This window comes from Scardinius erythrophthalmus (assembly GCF_964197995.2).
Source record: "Scardinius erythrophthalmus genome assembly, chromosome: 16".
Lineage (NCBI taxonomy): Eukaryota > Metazoa > Chordata > Actinopteri > Cypriniformes > Leuciscidae > Scardinius > Scardinius erythrophthalmus.
In genome coordinates, this window is record NC_138236.1 from 40,386,733 (window position 1) to 40,411,211 (window position 24,479).

At 40.4% G+C, this 24,479-nt stretch overlaps 1 protein-coding gene and 1 long non-coding RNA gene across 3 annotated transcripts in view; both read left to right on the forward strand.

Annotated features, from left to right (window-relative positions):
* The first annotated feature begins 42 nt into the window (after positions 1–42).
* Positions 43–17,513, forward strand: nt5c3a (5'-nucleotidase, cytosolic IIIA). 2 transcript variants are annotated; one of them, XM_081388098.1, is made up of 9 exons: positions 43–384; positions 7,965–8,063; positions 8,155–8,224; positions 11,485–11,531; positions 11,612–11,697; positions 12,240–12,329; positions 13,555–13,717; positions 15,100–15,300; positions 16,875–17,513. In XM_081388098.1, the coding sequence occupies exons 1-9, from the start codon at positions 247–249 to the stop codon at positions 16,974–16,976; spliced, it is 996 nt and encodes a 331-aa protein (XP_081244224.1). In that variant the 5' UTR covers positions 43–246; the 3' UTR covers positions 16,977–17,513. The 2 variants fall into 2 exon arrangements, with proteins under 2 accessions (XP_081244224.1, XP_081244225.1); XM_081388099.1 differs by lacking the exon at positions 43–384 and adding an exon at positions 6,656–6,736.
* Positions 17,514–18,348: 835 nt separating this feature from the next.
* LOC308704039 overlaps positions 18,349–24,479 on the forward strand; it is a 7,867-nt gene continuing 1,736 nt past the window's right edge. The window contains exons 1-3 of the long non-coding RNA XR_014031763.1: positions 18,349–18,661; positions 18,901–19,054; positions 22,913–24,479. The exon at positions 22,913–24,479 is cut by the window's right edge and continues 1,736 nt beyond it. This is a non-coding gene — a long non-coding RNA (uncharacterized lncRNA). The remainder of the gene's footprint in view (positions 18,662–18,900; positions 19,055–22,912) is intronic.

Sequence of the window (24,479 nt, forward strand, 5' to 3'; positions counted from 1 at the left end):
TCGTCTGTAACCTACTAATACTTCAATAAGGGGCCACTGCTCATGCTGAAGGAGACCCCTGCTGGGCACTGTGCGCACTGCAGTGTGTGTGTGACGGTTATGTAGTGTGTGCTCTGGTTGCATACTTCACATGTGGACGACTGTAGTGCGTCATCCGGGTCTCAGTGCATGCCGACAGCTCACACACACCACAGCCCGTGCACGCAGTGTGTGTGCGACGAGCTTCTTCTCTAACCGGGGAGAGAGATGGACAGGAGCGCGGTGGTGAAAGTCGGCGCGGTGGCGAGCGCTACGGTGTGCGCGCTCTTCGGAGGAGTCGTGCTCGCGCAGTACATGCTCAGCAAAAAGCAGAGAGCAGGGAAGAAGACCAAGATCATAGAAATGGTGAGCATATATAGATATAGATATACTATCTGTGTAATGGCTTTCACACCGCGGGAGCGAGCGGCGCGTAACACCAGGCTGACACGACCCGGAAGTTGACATCTGTCTGTCGCCGAATGTAAATGTATGTGATGATGAAGATGATAGTCGAAGTCGCGTGAAGCTTCTGCATCACCAGGGGCCCCGCGCGCGCCTCTGACGTCACAGTCAGCGCAGATGGGCTTAGAGGTCATCCAGCACTGGATCTCCACAGTCGCAGTAAACACACATTTACAGTGTCACTTGCAGTCGATCATCCCTCGTGTTCGCCTCTCTAATATTTCTCTTCGCAGATGCAAAGAAATGATTTTTATAGGTTATTGTCTTATCTAAGCAGGCGTGTGTAAACTTGTCTGAAAGTTGTCAAAAAGACAATGTTGAAGACTGTGTGAACTACAGTCCCATGAAGCATTGCGAATGACATAATCAAAATAAAAACAGTGGATACATATAAAACTGTTGATTTAAAGGTACAATATGTAAGTTTTCACCGCCAGAGGTCGCATTTTCAAACCAATAGCAAAGACAGAGCTTGATGGTGCTGTGACGGAGAGTGTGTGTTAGGGGTGTGAACCGACTCTGGTCTCACGGCTCAGTTAGATTACGGTTATCATGTCATCGATTCAGTTCAATTCAATATCACGATGCACTGCATCCTCAATTTTCAATTTTACATCAAAAGTGATGTGTGCGCGACTGCGTGTGTGTGTGCTCGCCTGTTCGGGAAGTCGCAGTGACAGAAACAGTGACATTCCAGTTTAAGTTTCAAGGGAGTAAAGCTTGTTTATGCCATTACTGTGCGTTCACACCGCCGCCGACTTGAGCTGCAAAGAAGCTCTGGCCGCCCAGTCAAAGACGCTTGTCAAAAAGTACGAGGAAGCTTGTTGACGCTTTGGCCGCTCTGACGTAGCAGCATTCTGTGTTCGATCATGGGAGAAGAGAAGTGTCACACTATGAAATGTAAACAGAAAAAACAAGCAATGCATTCGGCAATTTAGGATATCGCACAAGATTTGTCAGCACAGAAAACGTTTCATCCCTGGAGAGTTTTTTTTCGACACCATCGTATCAATTGATTTTGATTAATATGCGCGAGGGAGAGAGAGCTGCATCCAAGACAGCGCTCGGGTGAGTGAGTAAGCGCGCGCGTGGCCGGGGCTCTCTCTCTGCTCGTTATGCCCTGTCAAGCTGACAGGACTTTAAAACACATGCAAATGATACACTTTCACTCTATGATGGTTAAACTCTGCAATTAATCATTTTTTCTCAGAACTAATGTTTTGGTAGGAACGAAAGTTAACATCGTATGTTTCTCCGGAATCAGCTAGCGCGAAGGACGTCTATTCCGATTGGTTGCTGCCGTTTTGTTGCTGCTTGCCGCTGAACTGCGTCATAGCTCATTACCATAAAGTTGAGCTTCTCTCAACTTTCAGATTGACGCTCAAAACGCCCAAAACGCGACGCCGAGTAATTTGACGCTCCTTGCAGCTGAGAGAAGCCAGCTTCCATTGAAAATGAATGACTTCCGGTAACTTTGGAAGCTCAAGTCGGCGGCGGTGTGAACGCACAGTTAAGAAAAGGAAAATCTGTCAAATAAATTTTGTTTTAAAGAAATGTTCATTTAAAAGCAGCGCTCATTAATCAGTGTATTATGTTACCATTAAAGATGCGCGAATCAACCGTTGCTGAGTCCGCTGTTGGGTTACGATCATCCATTTATAGTCACGCGTAACAACACAGAATAACTGTAATTTGAGCATCGGGTGCAGAGACTTAAAGGGGGCGGGTGAAATGCTCATTTTCACTCAATCTCCTGTTAATCTTGAGTACCTATAGAGTAGTATTGCATCCTTCATATCTCCAAAAAATCTTTAGTTTTATTATATCTATAAAAGAAAGATAGGCTGTACCGAGTCTTTCCGGAAAAAAAACGAGCGGCTGGAGGCGGGCCGTGTGGGCGGAGCTAAAGCTGTGCTGACGCGCCGAGCTAGTAACAACACACAGAGACATTTGTTCAACAGTTTTACTCACCGCCCGGTTCAAATCCACGGCCGCGAACCTTTATCATTGTGACTGCACTGTAAAAAAGAATACATTGATTTTATTAATATCTAATTAATAAAAATGAGGCAACAGATTACAAGCAATATTATTAATTAAATTTAACAAATTAGAATTGAGTAATAATTAATCAAATGAATTCCTTAAAAGTTAACCATTTAAAATGAGTAAACTGTACAAAATATCTTTTATTGCAAACATTGAAGACACCTGGTGTTAACAAGCAGAATCACTGAAGGAGAAAACCATAATTAAAGTCACCATTGTGGAGATCAGTGTGTGTTTTAGTTGGGCTCTTGACCCTTAAATCACTTACTTTAAGTTTTGTTTGGCTGCTGTACATGAGTTATAACAGCCAGATGAACAAGAGAAAAGGTGATCTGATGGTGTTGGTTGTGTTTTAACATAATCATTATTTCACAATCATTTGACCTGAATCACTGAACTCATATAGAGTCCAATTTATGAGTTAAGTTAACTTTATTAATTACAGCAGTATAATATTTTTAGCCTATCAATGAAATTCAAATGATCAAATCAATAATAAAAAATAAATAAATAAATAAATATGTATTTTTTTTTTTTTTAGGCACAAACACACATCTCAGCAATGGTGACGAACAGATCACCTCTAAACATAAGCTCATTATTTATTCATGCAGCAATGCATGATGAGAGCCATGAATGAGTTTTGATTGGTGGAACCCAGAATGCACTGCAACATGCTTTATAAATGTCACCATTGTTGAGATTCACAGGCTGATTATTGATGTCTGTGTGTCTCATTTTTGTATGAGAAACTTTTTGGAAATTATTTGCCTAACATTGTAAAAGTTAAAAATATTATGCCGTACAAGGCTAGTGCTGCTATAGTTAATAAAGTAAACCTAACTCATAAATTGGACTCTATATGAGTTCAGTGATTCAGGTCATATGATTGTGAAATAATGATTATGTTAAAACACAACCAACACCATCAGATCACCTTTTCTCTTGTTCATCTGGCTGTTATAACTCATGTACAGCAGCCAAACAAAACTTAAAGTTAATAATTTAAGGGTCAAGAGCCCAACTAAAACACACACTGATCTCCACAATGGTGACTTTAATTATGGTTTTCTCCTTCAGTGATTCTGCTTGTTAACACCAGGTGTCTTCAATGTTGGCAATAAAAGATATTTTGTAAATTTTACTCATTTTAAATGGTTAACTTTTAAGGAATTCATTTGATTAATTATTACTCAATTCTAATTTGTTAAATTTAATTAATAATATTGCTTGTAATCTGTTGCCTCATTTTTATTAATTAGATATTAATAAAATCAATGTATTCTTTTTTACAGTGTGCTCGATCCTTAAGCATTAGACGATCTGCAAATCCGTCGATCTGGGCTTTGTTTATAAAACAATCATTGTCGAAATGCAGGAAACAACAGTCTTACACAACTCCGTTGATGCTCTGGAACAACAAACTCCATCCACTGTTCCCTTAACGCTGGGTTCTTTGGGAATCTGTGCAGGGTTGTCTTGCCCTGGCAACCAAAAACCCACTTCTTTGGTGACACTGACTTCCCTAAAGCCGAGCAGAGCGCTTTGATGGCGAACTGCTTTCGCTCTCTCTGTCTGGTCTACGAGTGTGCGCGCGCCCGCGATCTTACCGGAGAAGTGCCCTTAGGACCCATATAAGGAAATTCCGCCCCATCTGACGTCACACATGCCCATACTCGAAAAAAAACTTTCCGAAACTTGTGACAAACCGGAAGGAGCATTTTTGGCACAGAAATACTCCTTCAAATGTACAATTTAATTTTTGAAACTTTGTCCATGTTTAGCATGGGAATCCAACTCTTTACCAGTGTAAAAAACTCAGTATGCATGAAATAGCATTTCACCCCCCCTTTAAGTCAGAGAGAGTTATTGGGGCGGGCGGATGATGTTTTGGCTGTGGATTCGGGTGATGTTGGAGCTCATCCGCTCAGACTCTGCAGGCGCTAACAGCTCGCGGTGAACACGGCTAGCGTGGTTTATGAAGCTAGTGTTATTACCTCCTGCATGTTATATTTGTGCGTGACATGAGCGCACACCGCGTCTTCTGCAGGTCGAGCTGACCAGGGTGTTCATCAAAGCTGAAATATGCCCAGATGTCGGCTTTAAAGTAGTTGGAGCATTTTTTATTTTTTTGCACTCGCGTCTCTCGTTTATATACGGTCTATGGTCTCGCCTCGCTCTGCCACTGGATGCTACCGCCACAAAGCACGTACGCCACAAATGAGGTCAGAAAAGCGTCAGCACATTATAATCGGTTCTGGTCTATTACTGAACCGATACCGAATCCTCCTCGTCTGATTCATTTGGACACCCCTAGTGGGGAGATATACGACGGGAGATGTGGTTTTGGAATTAACGAATCATGTTCACGGATGAGGTAATTAATTAGTTTTTGTGTAATCTGTATGTTTGATCAGGGGCGGATTGGCGATTGGGAAGTCCAACGGGTCCAACGGGTCGAAGGTCCAGATTGTGTGAGCTTTCACCCTGATTACGTAATGTGTGTCGCATCTCAGAGCGAGTGCAAGACCAGCATTAGTGGTTAAAAGTATATAAATGTTTATTTTGTTATAAAATGTCGGGTGGTTTGTCTAGATGAGGCTCTTATTCCTCGGCTGGATCGTGTCGAGACTTTGAAGCTGCACTGAAACTCACATCTGGACCTTCGACCCGTTGGACCCCATTGAAGACACTATATGGAGAAATCCTGGAGTGTTTTCCTCAGAAACCTTCATTTCTTTCCCACTGAAGACAGAAAGACATGAACATCTTGGATGACTTAAATGATCAGGAAAGTTTAATTCTGAAGTGAACGACTCCTTTAAAGCCTGATCATAAAGACATTGGTAACCGTAATCCATAATGATTCTGAAGTGACACAATCAGTGTGTGACGACTGAAGTCTGACCTCACCGGTGGACTGTGTCTTATCAGAGACAGACTCTCCAAGAAATGAACTATAGGAATCCATAATCGCTGTGTGTGTGTGTGTGTGTGTGTGTGTGTGCAGTTGGTCAGCTCATCATCTCAGAGATAACTCCAGCCTGATAGGAGCGCAGTCGAACCCTGAGCTATTGAGACACACAGTCAGACTCTCTCTCAGGCCTGCGGTCAGCACACATATGGCCTGCGGTCAGCACACACATGGCCTGAGGTCAGCACAATCTTCAGCTCATCAGAGGTGAATGATGGCGTATCTTGAGCTTCACCGGTGTGTGTTTAGTGTAGTTATGCATGCTTTAACATGTGTTGCTGGAGGCAAGCGTCACACTCGCTAGACTCTGGCGTTCGGGACATGACGGAGTGTTCACTGAAGTTTACCATTTGCACGTCTTTTTATTTTTATACGGATTATATCACTTTAACGCAAAATCCGTCTTCGTGAGCATCCTCTAAACACAGCCGGTGATGTCTTTAATAAGCATAAACACACGTGATGAGCACAGGACCCGTGCGCTAGCTCTAACAGTGACAGTGTCTGTCACTAATGCCGTCAAAACAACAAACTCGTTTAGTCAGGACTAAAATACTACCCAGCGTTATTTTACTTTTGATTCTTTTGACTTTCTGAATACTAGTGTTAGACCTATTCTAAAACCTTTCTCTTTATTTCTCTTTATTTGCATTATTCTGTTGTATTTGTTTGTGCTACTTTTTTCAATTTAATTTAAAAGCTTTCTTGTGTTGTGTAAAGTCTTGATATTACCCCATTGTAATAATGCAATGAGCGCAAACATTCAGGCGAGATAAATTAAATAATTTTTGGTAACCGTTAATTTTAAAGTGTCATTGTTACAGTGTAATTATATATTTAAGTACTGAGTAATATTAATGAACTACATGTGCTTACTATAGGGTTAGGGTTTGGTTGAGGGTTAGTTGTATGTAATTATGCATAATTTACTGTTATTACTATGGTAAGTACATGTAACATACGTAACTAAGACACTGTAAAATAAAGTGTTACCCAATTATTATTATTATTTTTTATTTCCCCCAGTTTTACAAAACGAAGTTCCGGCCCTGTGTAAGTGTGTGTGTGTGTCTTTAAGAAGGGTGTGTGTGTCATGTGACTCCCTGTGGGGGTGTAGATTATGGGGTGTAGTCAGCTTTAAGGGAACGCCCCCTGTGTGTGTCAGGGCAATATAAGTGTGTGTCACACAAGAAACAGTTTCTTCTGTTCGACACGACGCCGGAGGACGAGGTATGTGTTTACACACCAGTTATTACGGGTTTACTCGCACTACATGTTTACGATGCCAGCGTTAAGTTATATGACATGTCATGAGATAAATCATACTGGTGTTTCTGCATGCACGCGAGCAGAAGTGCATTACTGACGTGTGTTGTGTGCGGTCGAGTGAACGCTGGCTGGAGCACTTTCATGATTTATGATTTATGATTAACACTTTCTCATCTGGCTGACTTAAGATTAGTTTCAGAAGCGCTCGATCTGTGTAGACCTGATCTGTTTACCGTGTGTGTGTGTGTGTGTGTGTGTGTGTTGAGGGTGGGGTGAGACCAGAGGTATGTTGTTGTTCACTGTATTTTTGGAATAGAGACTCGCGAATGCCATGTCAACACTCCGGATTACAGCATAACCCTAATCTGTTTACCAGCTCACTGACACCAGTCTCCGACACTGGGCTATTATCGGCAACTGGAACTAGTCAAGACATGGAACACTTTACATTAAAGCTCATTAGTTAACATTAGTTAACCAGAACTAAGAATGAACTGCACTTCTACAGCATTTATTAATCTTAGTTAATGTTAATTTCAACATTTACTAATATGTTATTAAAATCAAATTAATGCAAACATGAACAAAAAATGAACAGCTGTATTTTTATTAACTAACATTAACAAAGATGAATAAATACTGTAACAAATGTATTGCTCATGGTTCATGTTAGTTAATACATTAATGTTAACTAATCAACCTTATTGTAAAGTGTTACCGAAAACATGAATGTTCATTGAAATAAAGCTGAGATAAAAAATATACATAAATATTAGTTTAAAAACTTTACCTAAACCAAAAATAGAAATGTTTGTTGAAGCACTAAAATTATTAACTGTAAATTAATAAATAATTAACTAATTAAAACCTAAAAATCACACGCAATTACTAAAAATGGATATATCACAACATTATAACATCTAATATTTATATTGCAGCAGAAGCATGAAGACAGTAAATATGATACAAAGTGTTTTAGAAATATTAGAATGCATTTAAATAGTGAATGTTGATTGAGTTATTGCAGAAGTGCATCTGAAGGCTGTTTACCTGTGATATATCTCAGTCCTCTGAGGCTCCTCCCTCTCTGTGGTGACGTCATCGGAGGGGGCGGGGCCACTGAATGGCTCAGTCTCATTGGTTGTGTGTGTGTGTGTGTGTGTGTGTGTGTGTGTGTGTGTGTGTGCAGATGCCTGAGTTTGAGAAGAGCACGGTTCACATCCGAGACCCGGAGCGAGTGGAGCAGATCATCTGTAGTCTCATTAAAGGTGGAGCGTCTAAACTGCAGGTACAGGAACACTGACGCACACACACACACACACACACACACACACACACACACCAGCATGACTGATCGTGACTCTCCTTCTGTTCCTCAGATCATCACAGACTTTGATATGACGTTAAGCAGGTTTGCCGTCAATGGAAAGCGTTGCCCAACATGTCATAGTGAGTAAAACTGAACTATACGTCAACATCTTTCCTGGAAAAATAAAGAATGTATTTCATTGAAATGAAAAAAATTACATTTATGAATGTAAAATTTCACATGGAATAGGAATATAAGAATTTAAAGGGTCTGTTTTCACCAAAGTATGCAGACATTTGGAGATGAAGCACTTCTTCTGGCGGCGGTGTTGCAACAATCTATAGAGATTTTCTCAATGTTACTCAGAAAACGGGTTATAAGTTTATTTCATTTGAAGTACTTGTACTAAATGTTACGCTCTTAGATGTTCGAAAAACATCCCTATTATCTCTAGCCTTGGCTACCGTATATAGACCGCCTGGGCCTTACGCTGATTTCCTAAAAGAGTTTGCAGATTTTCTCTCAGACCTATTAGTTAACTTCGATAAAGCATTAATTGTTGGAGACTTTAATATCCATGTAGATAATCAAAATGATGCGTTAGGGGCTGCGTTTACAGATTTATTAAACTCCTTTGGGGTCAAGCAAAACATTACCGGACCGACTCATCGATTTAATCATACACTCGATTTAATTATATCACATGGAACCGATCCAACCGATATAGATATCATTCCACAAAGTGACGATGTCACTGACCATTACATGGTAACTTGCATATTACGTACTCCTGTAATATATCATGCTGCGCCGCGTTATCGATTAGGCAGAACAATCCTTCCATCCACCATAGATAATTTTTCAAACAGCTTATCGGATCTGTCTCAGCTGCTCAGTGAACCCAAACAAACAGATGAACTTGAGGAATTAACTAGCACTATGAGCACCATTCTCTCTGGATCATTGGATATTGTTGCGCCCATTAGATTAAAAAAGGTCAGAGAGAAAAGTAAAGCACCATGGTACAACAATACTACGCGTGTTCTAAAGAGAGAAACCCGTAATTTAGAGCGTAAATGGAAACAAACCAACTTAGAGGTCTTTAGAATCGCATGGAAAGACAGTATGTCACGTTATAAAAAGGCCCTAAAAGCGGCCAGGGCTGAGCATCTACGCAAACTAATAGAAAACAACCATAACAATCCTAAGTTCTTATTTAACACCGTGGCGAGACTAACAAATAAACAGATGTCTCCTGAACAAAGTATTCCATTACAGTTTAGTAGTAATGATTTCATGAAGTTCTTCACTGAGAAAATAGAAAACATCAGAACCACAATTGTAAACGTTCAATCCTCAATCGCGCCTTATAATTCAGCCTCAATTATCACGCCGCAAGAACAATTACAGTGCTTTACAACTATAGAACAAAAAGAGTTAAATAAACTTTTTACTTCATCTAAAACAACAACATGTTTATTAGATCCCATACCAACTAAACTATTGAAAGAAGTGTTACCTATAGTGGAAGAGCCTCTCCTCAATATTATTAACTCGTCTTTATCTTTAGGTTATGTTCCAAGAACATTTAAACTGGCAGTTATAAAACCTCTCATTAAGAAACCACAATTAGATCCGAATAATCTAGTAAATTATAGACCCATTTCAAATCTACCTTTTATGTCTAAAATACTAGAAAAAGTTGTGTCCGCTCAACTGGGCTCTTTCTTACAAGAAAATGACATCTATGAAAAGTTTCAGTCTGGATTCAGGCCGCATCATAGCACTGAAACTGCGCTCGTTAAAATCACAAATGATTTACTTTTAGCTTCTGACCAAGGCTGTATCTCAATATTAGTTTTACTTGATCTTAGTGCTGCGTTCGATACTATAGATCATACAATACTCTTAGATCGACTACAAAATTATACTGGTGTTCAAGGACAAGCATTAAGCTGGTTTAGATCGTATTTATCTGACCGCTACCATTTTGTTTATTTAAATGGAGAAAAATCGATCATAACTCCAGTAAACTATGGAGTGCCGCAGGGATCTGTGTTAGGCCCTCTATTATTCTCAATATATATGCTACCACTTGGAAATATTATAAGGAAACATGGAATTAGTTTCCATTGTTATGCTGATGACACTCAAATCTATATTTCATCACGGCCAGATGAAAACGCTAAATTATCCAAATTGACAGAGTGTGTTAAAGATATAAAAGATTGGATGACGCATAATTTTCTTTTATTAAATCCAGACAAGACAGAGGTAATACTTATCGGTTCAAAAAACCACCCACAAAACCTCTCACAATACAACTTTAACATAGTAGGATGTCCTGTTACTTCATCCTCTACAGTAAAAGACCTGGGTGTTATATTAGACTGCAACCTGTCTTTTGAAAATCATATTTCATATGTTACAAGAACAGCCTTTTTCCACCTTAGAAACATTGCTAAGCTACGTAATATGCTATCTGTTTCTGATGCAGAAAAGTTAGTTCATGCATTCATGACCTCGAGACTAGATTACTGTAATGCGTTATTAGCTAGTTGTCCTGCATCCTCAATAAACAAGCTACAGTTAGTCCAAAATGCCGCCGCTAGAGTTCTAACTAGATCAAGAAAATATGATCATATAACACCGATTTTATCATCCCTACATTGGTTACCTATAAAGTTCCGTATTAATTACAAGGTATTGCTACTGACTTATAAAGCCCTAAACGGCTTAGCTCCAGTCTATTTAACGGATCTTCTATCGCCCTATAATCCATCGCGCTCTTTAAGGTCACTAAATTCGAGGCTTTTGGTCATACCTAGGATATCTAGGTCCACCAAAGGAGGGAGAGCATTTTCACATTTAGCTCCAAAACTCTGGAATAGTCTTCCGGATACTGTTCGTTGCTCAGACTCGCTCTCCCAGTTTAAAACTAGATTAAAGACGCATCTCTTCAGCCAGGCATTCATATAATACTTTTAATTCTACAGTTAAATCTGACCTCTAGTTCATAAACGCCAGAGGAGAACTGGCCCCCGACTGAGCCCGGGTTCTCCCAAGGTTTTTTTTTCTCCATTAGGTCACCTGATGGAGTTTTTCGGTTCCTTGCCACTGTTGCCTTTGGCTTGCTCAGTTGGGGATATTTGGGGATATTTAATTTAATTAATCAATCAACGATACTATTGATCAGCATTACCGAACGTAGACGTTCCACTAGAAACAAACATTGATGTATTGTTCTAATTTATTACTGTGAAGCTGCTTTGATACAACCTGTGTTGTGAAAAGCGCTATATAAATAAACTTGACTTGACTTGACTTGACTTCTTTCAATCTTAGAAAAGTCAAAAGATTGAGATGCAGTCACAGTGATCTGTGTGTGTTGCTTTCACAGACATCATTGATAACTGCAAGCTGGTGACCGATGACTGTAGGAAGAAGGTATGCAAGACTCTTCTATCACGTGAGCGTTTGAAGTTTGTGAAAGTATATTTACATGGGAGAGATGTGCTGTTTTCCAGCTGCTCCAGCTGAAGGAGACGTATTACCCCATAGAGATAGACCCTCATCTGACCATGGAGGAGAAATATCCCTTTATGGTGGAGTGGTGAGTGCAGACACACACGCCAGAGTAACCTGCAGGACATCATCTTTCACTATGCCTAATTATGTTTTTAATCATGAAGAAGCTCCAGCTCTTCTCTATATCAGTGTCAGTGTTCCTGAACTCCTGAAACGCCTCCACTGTAGTCTTGAGTTTCTTCCGGGAACGAACACGTCACAATATTCCTCATTATAATAATTAATGCGCAGAATAAAGGGGCTGGGCCTGGTTGAGTTAGTTAGTAGTGTGTTAAACTGCCGGTTATGGAAAGGGGAGGGACATTTCCCAAACACACTCGAAGCGCTCGACCAATCCCAACACACCGCTCCAGCTGACCAATCAGAGCACAGTGTGCTTTTCAGAAGGAGGGGCTTCATAGAGACAGGAAGTAAACAGAGCGTTACTGACAGACTGGGAAGAGAGGAGCCGCAACAATGGAGAATATGAGGAGAATAATCAACATTACAGCAGGAAAACCTGTTCTAGTAGAGCCTGAACACATCATCAAGACTCTGTAATTAATTAAAGTGGTCTTTTTTCCTCAGGTATTTTAAGTCTCACACGTTATTGGTAGAACAGAGATTGGAGAAGGACAAACTCCCAGAGGTCGTGAGAGAGTCGGACGTTTGTCTAAGGTACACACACATCATCTCGCTGACATCATGATGGTTTCACAAGCTTTGCTCCCACTTTATACTTATGCTAGGTGTCTTTAACTTATATACTTGCATTAAAACAAGTTAGGTACAATGCACTTATTGTGCTGATGTTGTTTTGTAAAACTCTTGGGCTGCTATTGATGTGGATACGGGTGAGGTTACCCAGAAAGCAACATAGTGTCGGCCCAGATCCGGCCCACATCTGGGACATGTGGACTCAACGTGTTTGCTGGTATGGGTAGGGTTAAGCATGGGTTAATGGGTAAGGGAAGGTCAACAGAGCAATTATAGATGCAATAACATGCAGGTATTTTTTAAATTCAAGTACAATGTTAAAACATGTATGAACATGCACTATGAATATGCAAATGAGCCCGCCTCCACTCACTCACTCAGCTCAGAGATCCACTGGTTGACGATCACACGTTGATCTGATTGGTTACAAGGTAGTTTGTGACGTCAGAAACACCAGCGATTTCAAAGCGTGTTTTTGAGACTGTCTTTGGTTCACTGCAGTTTTAAGGAGGAAATACTCAGCAATGCTGTCGACTTATGAATTTACACATGCTTTGTCTTAAAGCAGATTAAAAACACCACAGACATTTTTCATTTTTTACCACAGGTGGACTTTAAATGTTACATACAGTGTACAGATACACTATTAAAATATGGAATTGAATCACTCCGATTCGCAAATGAATCGTTCAGTGTGATTCGTGAATCAATTCAGCTGAATCGTTCTCAAAACTCAGAGGGGGGGATTTCTTCAGCTGGAACTAATGAGTACCCATATGTTTTATGAAATTCAAAGGAGTAAATAGTTCGATAATACGCTTTGAATTGTAGTGAAGTAAAATTAAACATTTAAAATTAAACAGCTACTGTCCACCGCCGCTCGTAAGGTCCTTGCTCACTGAGTCCCAAATGTTCATATGCGTTTTTTCATATTCGTTATTCGTGGCCCTGAATTATCGAAACACGTCTCAAAATTCTTGATACGGATGCGAAAGACGCAGAAAATCGAACTCGATCCGAATTTTTGCAGCAGTGTGTAAACGGGATTGACACAACATGAGGTTGTATTTATTTTTTAATGTGGGAAAATTTCTGACACATTTCGGACTCAGTGAGCAAGGACGTTTACTCTAAAGCTTGATGCTTGATCTCGCAGAGATGTTGATCTTCAGCATGTGTTTGACAGGGACGGGTACGAGCAGTTCTTCGACCGGCTGCTCCAGCACAGCGTTCCCGTCTTCATCTTCTCCGCGGGTCTGGGAGACGTTCTGGAGGAAATCATCCGACAGGCCGGCGTCTACCACAACAACGTCAAAGTCGTGTCCAACTTCATGGAGTTTGATGAGAACGTTAGTCTCCGGGCCTTTATAAATATCCTGGGTTCAGATTAATATCCCAGGTTCAGATTCATATCCTGGGTTCAGATTAATATCCCGGGATCAGATTAATATCCTGGGTTCAGATTAATATCCCAGGTTCAGATTCATATCCTGGGTTCAGATTAATATCCTGGGTTCAGATTAATACCCTGGGATCAGATTAATATCCTGGGATCAGATTCATATCCTGGGTTCAGATTCATATCCCGGGTTCAGATTAATATCCCGGGATCAGATTAATATCCTGGGTTCAGATTAATATCCCAGGTTCAGATTCATATCCTGGGTTCAGATTAATATCCTGGGTTCAGATTAATACCCTGGGATCAGATTAATATCCTGGGATCAGATTCATATCCTGGGTTCAGATTCATGTCCTGGGTTCAGATTAATACCCTGGGTTCAGATTAATATCCCGGGTTCAGATTAATATCCTGGGTTCAGATTAATATCCTGGGTTCAGATTAATATCCCAGGTTCAGATTAATATCCCGGGCTCAGATTAATATCCCGGGTTCAGATTAATATCCCGTGTTCAGATTAATATCCCGGGTTCAGATTAATATCCCAGGTTCAGATTCATATCCTGGGTTCAGATTCATATCCTGGGTTCAGATTAATATCCTGGGTTCAGATTAATACCCTGGGTTCAGATTAATATCCCAGGTTCAGATTAATACCCCGGGTTCAGATTAATATCCCGGGTTCAGATTAATATCCCGGGTTCAGATTAATATCCCGGGTTCAGATTAATATCCCAGGTTCAGATTAATATCCCAGGTTCAGATTAATATCCGGGTTCAGATTAATATCCCGGGTTCAGATTAATATCCCGGGTTCAGATTAATATCCCTGGTTCAGATTAATATCCCAGGTTCAGATTAATATCCTGTGTTCAGATTCATATCCCGGGTTCAGATTAATATCCGGGTTCAGATTAATATCCCAGGTTCAGATTAATATCCCGGGTTCAGATTAATATCCCTGGTTCAGATTAATATCCCAGGTTCAGATTAATATCCTGTGTTCAGATTCATATCCCGGGTTCAGATTCATATCCCGGGTTCAGATTAATATCCCGGGTTCAGATTAATATCCTGGGTTCAGATTAATATCCTGGGATCAGATTAATACCCTGTGTTCAGATTAATATCCCGGGTTCAGATTAATATCCCGGGTTCAGATTAATATCCCGGGTTTAGATTAATATCCCGGGTTCAGATTAATTCCTGGGTTCAGATTAATATCCCGGGTTCAGATTAATATCCGGGGATCAGATTAATATCCTGGGATCAGATTAATATCCTGGTTCTGATTATCTGTGGTGATCGGGATCTTCTGTTGTCCTGCAGGGGCTTCTGAAAGGCTTTAAAGGAGAGCTGATCCATGTTTACAACAAGCACGACGGTGCCCTGAGGAACACAGAGTATTTCAAACAGCTGAAGGAGAACGGGAACATTATCCTGCTGGGAGACTCGCTCGGGGATCTCAACATGGCAGACGGCGTTCCCAACGTGGAGAACATCCTCAAGATCGGCTTTCTCAATGACAAGGTGCGTACGATTCCTTTAGGATTCACGTTTTCTAATATATAATGTTTTTCAAAAAATGTCAAAACTTGCACCTTGGAACCTATTTCAAAGTTTGCGTTCTCGAGCTGCCAAACACTGGTCTTGTGCAAATGAACGGCCAGAACACATTTAAAGTTTTCTGTTTTCTATTATAGCGGTGTCGTGTTAGCGGCCGCTAAGTTAATCACTAATGATCTTTGCAACGGAAGTGAATCAATCAAAACTAACTTTATCTGGACAATAACTTTATTCTAGAGCTGCTGTAACGCCTAAACACTCTCTGTTACTGTAATCTCCTGTTATCTCTGTAAAGCTGCTGTGAAACCAGGCGCGCAGATGGCACTGGGGACGGGGGGGACATGACCCCCCCAGATTCATAGTGACCCGATCCGTCCCCCGCCCTCACTATCCCTACGAAACGCGACAAAAATCGGTAAAACAGGGGATTAATCAGTGTTTTCGCTATACATTATGTGTATACACTATAGCCTACATAAACGTGTTTTTGCCAAACGGATTTAAATCCGATCTTCAATTCCCGCGCTTGGTCCCGCGTCTGTGACTTACTTTCACTTTGATTTGCGATAGTTTGCTTGATGAATATGTTCAGCTTCTCGTCTGCGGCGATGCTGTTCCAGTAGCGTCGCCATATCCGGCTATAACATTACATATAGCCTATAACACGCTCTCACACGTTAATTTTTTAGCATTTTTGGAAGGAGTAAAATTTACATATATGGTTTCAACAACCAGATGCATTTACACTTGTTCAGTTTCGTCTGGGATGCGTCTCAGACCTCCTCCTGAAGTGGTTTGAGCGCGCGGATTCAAATCTGTCTCGAATGCGTTTCGGAGGGCATTTACACCTGGTCTTTTCACGATCGGATAGCTATCCCATCACAGAAAGCGCATGAAGTGGCCAGGTGTAAACAGCCCCTATTTCTGAGCTGAGCCGGTGATTTTCTGAACTGAAAAAAATTGACTGTATAAATGTCATATAAAGGCGATGAAGAGACAAAAAAAATCACCTCGTTTTTTCAAAAACCAAACAATTAGTATTATTATTATTTGCACATAGGTTCTTTGCTTTTTTGTTCATAATGATAGACTTTGTATGCTGAGATAAGCAAATGTTAAAAAAAAACATACTTTGCTAAAGACATGAAGTTTTGGTGGGTGATTGGCAAACTAGTCAAATAACAGTCTGATCATGCATTGCTAGTGGTGATCAGGTAGGCTTTTGTTTACCTTTGGTCATTGTTGTTTATCCATGATTTCAAATAACAATCCCCCAATGGCTTTTTAATGCAAATCATTAGCCCAATTATGCAAAGTTACTACTTGAGCACTAGTTAAAGCCCAAATTACGAAAATAACGAATTGAGTTTAAATCATTTGCTGACAGCTTGGTCCCCCCCAGTTAAAAAATTCTATCTGCGCCCCTGTGTGAAACTATCATTATTGGTAAAGCGCTGTATAAATGAAGGAGACTTGACTTGACTGTTGTTTGCTCAGGTGATTTCACTGATCGATGAGGATCATGTTGTGTTTCACAGGTAGAGGATCGGCTGGAAAAGTTCATGGACTCTTATGATATTGTCCTGGTGAGGGATGAAACACTTGAAGTGCCTAATTCCATACTTCAGAAGATCTTGTAATGGACACAGACTCAGTTCCAGGATTCCTGGATAATTCCCGCACTGAGGCCGGCCTTCATCTGTCCTCACAAGCCATACACGCGACCTTTGACCTTTTTAAAGCTCTGCCCTCTCATCATGATGAACTATTTTAATAAACGCATCTGGGTTCTAAACATGTATCTAAAGAAAAATACATCACATCATTTGCATATTGGTAAAATTATTGTTTGTAGTATTTTTGATATGGAATTATGTGTTTGCAATAAAAGTTGGGACTGTGAACAACAAAGCCCGGCTGACGCATCAAACTCACGATCATTCTGAAAATGATGTGCACTTTTAAAGTCTGTTACAGTTCTCATGGAACTATGTACTTCATGTCAGTATGAACAGATCAAAATTAAAGCAATGCCATAAATTGCTTCCAAAGCCATGATGTTTCATGTATTGTGTGTGAGAATGTTTTAGCATAAATTATCCAAGTTTCGGTGTTAAAATGTGCACAGCCTCCTGATCACCTGTGGGGTATAGGCAATAAAGGCATTTTTCTCCTGAGTTTTTTATTCTATTAGATAACGCATGAACGAGAAAGATTTATGCAAAGTTGGCAGTAACTGAAGGTGATTGTTTAAAGTTTGGGAAAAGCTTGATTTTAGGCACTGAAATGTGCCATCAAAATGACCGATTCTTATTTTAGGGAATATCGCAATTTTTATTATAAATGATTCAGCGGTGCACATCATTATTGTTTTAATAATCTTGAATCAGAAGAACTTCCTCTTGCAGCATCTCTTCTCTGATGACGAGGGCGGGGCTTTAACCTGTCACTCACATGAGATCAGCCAATAGCAAACTACAACCATCCAATTCCCCACGGACTCAATCAAGCCCCGCCCACATTTGCTGTTGTTCCAGAAGAGTTTCACTTTCACTCAGAAATACAGCAAAATAGAGAAGGAAATATCAGTGCAATTTCCGTTTCATGCCTTAAACAGTAACCAACTGTATGCAAATAAAGGGTGTAAGTTTTGACAGTTGAAAGTAAATCATAAGAATATTCCCCTCATTAGAATATTCATCAACTGTTAGGTTAGTGAATAAACACAAAACATCGGTGGCTCGTTAAAATATTTTCACAGCAGCAAATGGGTTAATCATTAAACTCTTTGAAAGATTGTGATTTTGCAGTAGATCACACTTACACCATAAACTCTCTAGTGTTATATTAAGATATAACAACATAATATGTGTAGCTACTTTAAGCTGATTGTTTTTATACACGTTATTTTGAGATAGTCATTTTAGTTTAAACAAGTTTAAACCATTACAAGGGTTCTCACTGCAGAACACGAAATCCAGGGGGAGGAGTTGGATCCAGATCCAGATTATTATTCGGACAGGAAAAAGAAAAGAAACAACAACAGAAAAGGGAATAGATGTATGTGTCCTGCCAGTAGTGTCCACTCGTGCAACATAAACATGGCGTTGCAGACGAAGGAAATATAAGGCATAAAAGAAGTGGACAGTGAACAGGCGATTCATTTTAATACACTAATTCGTTCATCTAACATCAGAAAGCGAAGAAATATGAGCAGAGATATATCCTGCCGATGAGTGTGAGGAGAATGTTTTACGTTTCGGCTAAATGGTGCTTTAGCTATAGCTCCCCGTTTAAAAATAAGTTCACGACTGTCACGCGTGAAGTAAGTTATAAAAAGTTAGTGCTTTTTTAACCCTTTCCAGGCGGCACATTGAAATAATTGCCTTTAAAACTAACCATAGTTTAGCTGGCTAGATTAGATTTATATGCACCACATAACGTTCACGCATGGTTAATGGTAGGCTATGTGAATCGATTGTATTATACAGTGGGGAAACACATTTCAGGTTGACGTTTAGTTATTTCTTGTAACTGACACTCTGAATGTTCTTGTCTATTCAGCACATCACAGTTAAGCAGAGAGGGCAAGAGCCTCGGCCTCGACGCTGCCATGCAGACGCTGCTTTATTCACTTGCCCCTTCTGTAAGCCAAGACAGTACCATCAGATAATGGCCCATATAGCTGGACATAAACTGAGGGCGGTTGAATATGGAGGTGAGTGAGTGAGCCTACACTGTCTTTGGGAACACTTTATATTAATACTGAAATAGTAACTAACATAGTTAACATACAGTTGTAATCAAAATGATTCAACCCCCCATTGTAAATCAGGTTCAGCTTTCAGCTGTTTGCAATGAACAAATCAAGCAAAAGTAATTGAAATAACTCAACACGACAAACTCAACACGGTTTCTCTTAAATTCAACTGAAAATGCAACTTTTAATGACTTCTGCAGTTTTTAAATTATTCAACCCCTTGATGGCAAGCATCTTTAGCACTTATTAGAAATGCCTTTTGCTGTTCAAACCTGCTGCAAACAAGATGTATAACCAGACACAAGCTTCTGGCAGCGTTTCTGAGGGATCTGAGCCCATTCCTCATGAGCAATGGCCTCCAGTTCAGGAATATTCTTGAGTTTGCTGCTGCAACCGCCTTTTTCAAATCCCACCAGAGATTTTCTGAGGTTCAAGTCAGGAGACTGTATAATCTTCCAGGACTTCTTCTGTAACCAAGCCTTGCTGGAATCTGAGGAATGCTTGTGATCACTGTCATGTTGAAGGTCCAAGCTTCAGCTTCCTCACTGACGGCATGACGTTTTCTCCTAGGATCTCCTGATACTTCAGTGAATCCATCTTGCCTTCCACACGCTGCAGGTTTCCAGTGCCAGAGGATATAGATCAGCCGCAGAGCATCACGAGCTCCACATGCTGAACTGTAGATGGAGTGTTCATTACAGCTTATGCTTCATTCTTCTTCCTCCAGATATACCGCTGATCCATAGGGCCGAAAAGATCCAGTTTTGTTTCATCGCTCCACAGAACAGGCTTATTTAAATGTTTTCTTGTGCTTTAGGGTCAGTAGTGGTGTATGTCTTGGAGTTCTGGCATGTGTTTAGCAGTAGCGTAGCCAGGAATCACAATGTGGGTGGGCCCAGAGAAAATCAGGTGGGCACAGCCTAAAATGCATCTGTTATCAAAATAGGCCAACACAACTACACCTGCTTGAATACACCACAGTTTAATCAGAGCACAAGCATGTATGTCATCATAAGCAGTGTTAATAAAGAACAGAACGATAAGAACAGCATTTCCACTGCGCGCGGCCAGGCCACACCACACACACACGCGCATCTGACAGATGCGAAACAACATCATCAAATCAGCAGGACAGTAGTGGACAGTGTGTAAAAACCAAAAACAATGCTTGGTCATAGTCTGGCTCAGCGGCCACATAAACCACGTTATATAAACAACATTGACTAGGCAACTACATAAACGTAGATTTGCTTACTTTTGATGACTAGCTTATAACAGGAGACGACGGGGCTGGGGGTCGCACACAGTTTTAAATTCGAACACATTATTCTCTGAGTGTAGTGTACACTACACACACCGGCGGCGTCTGTCCGCTGCGCCCAGCAACGGCTCAGGACCTTGTTCAAAATCCTGCCGCGCCACAGAGCGCTATTTACATAGTTTTATATTAAATTTACATTTATTTGTCTCAAATCGTAGTTAATGAATCTGACTTCACCCTGGGCTGCAATATACGTTTAGTTTTATATTCATGTACAGAAATCAGCTGCTTGAATGAAAATTGCTGACATTATCGGATTTTCAGGTGAGAGTTGTCCTAGACGCGGCGCTGCGCGTCCAGTGTGCGACCCCCTTAAGAGTTGAACACTGCAATGATTTAGTTATTGTCCAACAATGCAGTCAATTCTCCTGAACATCTGCATTATCTTCCTCCTGTGGTGGCCGTGGTCTTTTTGACACAAACTTGTTGCTCTGTTTTCATTTTAGTTTAACATAACGTTACTTAGCTAAACTTCAGTGTCCCTCTGTGAAATGTGCTCGTCGTTGTGAAGGGGGGATGGGCTGTTCGCAATCATCTGAGTCTGACTCCGAAATGCGCTACGCGGGCATTTCGTCATCACCATGACAACCAAACAAGAATCAAGAAACATTAAGATTTATTTTTATTGGTCAAAATTGTTATAATCGCAACATAATTTCCTAGGCTACCTTGTGAGGCCACTGAGTGACTAGATGGGCCTGACTGACAGGTGGGTGGGCCCAGGCCCACCCGTAGCTACGCGAGTGGTGTTTAGTACGCGCCTTACTGTGCCGCTGAAACCTCTGTGCCTGTGGCCACCAAGCCTTGCTGCAGGTCTTCTGCAGTCACTCGAGGGTTTTCCTGAACCTGCCTTCTCAGAAATCTGGTTGCAGACGTTGATATCTTCCTTTTCTGCCCCGTCCAGGTGTATCCACTGTTCCTTTAACAACATTGTTTCTAGGAACATTTAGTGCCTTCGCTTTCTTTTTGTATCCTGTTGCTTGTTTGTGAAGAATATTTCATGTGTTCTAGCTCAAGCACACCTGGTGCAACTAAAGAAGCCCTTGATTAGTGAGGCAACACCTGTTGTAGGGCTGGGCGACATATTGATATAAAAAATATATCGGTATATTTTTGAAATGCGATATGGAATTAGACCATATCGATATAGTTCAAATGTGCGCTGTGATCCTTGCTCCCCGCGCCCCCGCTCCTCCTTTTCCACTCTGCGTGCGCGTTATGTTATGAGAGGCGAATCATGACTACTTCAGAAAACCCAGCACAATAGGAACTACCAGGCAGTGACATAAGTGTACGCTGAAATAAAGTCTTTCACCTCAGAAAAACTTGACTTTCTTGTCCTGTCAGCCGTTATCCTGTGCTCGTAGCGCAATACACTCAATTGTACACACAAATGCGGCGGCGCGCGCTGTGTATCGCTTCACTGTATATAAAGTGCAAAAGAAACTACGAGCATGCAACGCCTTTACGTTGTAAATTACACGAAATAAAAGTAACGCAGGTATGATTTTCATTCTATTCACCAGGAGCAGTTTCCATGTTTCATTAACAGTTATTGTTAGTATTGTGTATTCACCATGGTGTCGTTTCCATATTAACCCTAAAATGCCACTTTATTTTTCTTTTTTTTTATATATATTTTTAAATGACTGTAGTGGCTCATACCAACATTGTATTAACAAAAACTAGTTTGGGACTGCTATTTAACATGTTATAATTTGCCTATATATATACATACATACATACATACATATACATACATACATATATATATATATATATATATATATATATATGTATATGTATGTATGTATATATATATATAGGCAAATTATAACATGTTTACACAAAATTTGTTTATATATAGGCTATTCAATGTAAACTTTGATAATCATAATAAATCGCAATTACAATTCGAAGGGAATAATCGGCAATTATGATTTTTGTCATAATCGTGCAGCCCTAAGGTGAAGAAACCTGTTTATTTTTTATTCATTTGATTTTGCAACTGTTCACTGAAATAGCCGGATTCAATAAAACTAATTTGGCTTTGACTTTGACTGAACATTTGCTCTCACTTTGCGGAAAAAATATCGGGATATATATCGTATATCGATATTCAGCCTAAATATATTGGGATATGACTTTTGGTCCATATCGCCCAGTCCTAACCTGTTCTGCAGATTTGTGCTGTTGTGAGGGATTTTATTCAGGGGGTTGAATAATTTTGAGACTGCAGAAGTCATCAAAAGTTAAATTTTAAGTTGAATTTGGGGAAACAACTTGAAACATTTGTTGTGTTGAGCTATTTCAATTACTTTTGTTTGAAATGTTCATTGCAAACAGCTGAAAGTCTGTACATGTTGCCAATAAACCTGATTTGCAATGGGGGTTGAATAATTTCAATTACAACTGTATGTTATGAACTAAAACTACTTTTACTGGATCTATAACTCTTGGTTGTGTTGTGCTAATACAAATGTGCTTTGTTTTAGATCATGTTATATACAGCTGTAACATTGGCTGTGGCAAAATGGCCAGACATTTCCACTGCTGCCGGTGTCCCAAGACTTACATCAATAAAGCTAACCTAAAAAAGCATCTTTGCAACAGTCATCCCTTAGCTTCTTGCTCTTTAAAACCACAACCAGTAAGTCGCCCACTGTAGGAACCTCCTTTCCAACAACCAGCATCTCATCCACTTCGATTAGCTGCTCCTCCAGTGAATGAGGGAAGGCAGATATGTCTGTGCAGTGCCGTCGTAGGGTCAGTCTGAATTCTAAATATTAGAAACGCATTGAACAAATACATCATGAAGCTATGCAACGTGTCATTTACAAGCTGTGTGTGTGTAGAAGCACCTAACCCTGGTTGTAAGCCTAAAGTTGACATAAAATCCCTCAAATCTGATTGGTTGATTGGAAATGTTAATCCAGGAACATGTTGCACTTGGAGAAATCAGGTTCTCTGAACTGATACTACGATCCTATATCCATATGAACTGCGTAAGCATCTCCTGGATGCTTGGAGAAATCTGCCTGCGAAGCTGCAGTACTGTGAAAAGTTTTAAGCAGGATGTTTTCAAAAATAAAATCTTAAATAGATTTTTATCAATTTAATTGATCTATTGAATCAATCTTTGAAAAAAATCAAATCAATTTTGTCTTATTCAAATACAGAAGGGGGATGAATGCAAGACTGAGTTTGTGACCCCTACTGGCCACTATGAGTATCGCTTATACCGTATGTCCTGGTCAATGGCCCTTCCATATTCCAAGGATTCATGAATGATTCATCATCTACTTCGACATCCTCAAACATCGTCATCACAGCATGCGTTGTAGCAACACTAGCCTCGTGTGACACAGCACAAGACAGAAACACAACAAGACACACAGACAAAGACAGGAGAATACGGGAGTGTCAGGGCTCTGTCACGAAACCAAGAAACACTAGACCGCAGTGACATAGCCCTGACAATCTCATATCATCCAGTCTAACCCAAGAGTCCCTGGACGATCAGATCATGGAGGCCGCACCTGCTCCTCCTGCCCAGCTAAAAACACCATGTCCCAACTAGGGGTGTAACTATACATTGGTTAGACGTTTGATTGATGCATCCATGCCTCATCTTAAATATCAATATGAGGTACCTCTATTTTGACACTCTCCACATCCTCACGTAACGTCCGTCTACGCATTTCCGCTAAAGCGTGTGTTTTCCTTTACTCACCATCCTGTGTGTCAGATTGCGAATGCAAGGCAGCAACAAAGCGGTTGTAGTAGCGAAAAGACAGACGCAGGAAACTTTGTTTTCTCAGAAAACAGGCACAGAAAACCCTTGTTAATTTGTAAAAGTTGCCAGTACCAGCTGAAATACTACAAACTTGTCAGCGCATCTGAAAAGGAAACATGGAATTGAGGAAAGTACAAACATCCATAGATATCATAAAGGCTAGATGGCTCGTCCGCGCTGCTGGCCAATGGAGCTCGACATCCGCACACGGCGGCCATCTTACGACAGGGTGCTCGCTCACTCATAACATGGTGCATGTACTTTTA

Coding starts and splice junctions, on each gene's coding strand:
- nt5c3a (XM_081388098.1), top strand. CDS start 247: ATGGACAGGAGCGCGGTGGTGAAAGTCGGCGCGGTGGCGAGCGCTACG. Junction 11,532..11,611: donor CCGATGACTGTAGGAAGAAG/GTATGCAAGACT, acceptor GCTGTTTTCCAG/CTGCTCCAGCTGAAGGAGAC. Junction 13,718..15,099: donor TCATGGAGTTTGATGAGAAC/GTTAGTCTCCGG, acceptor GTTGTCCTGCAG/GGGCTTCTGAAAGGCTTTAA.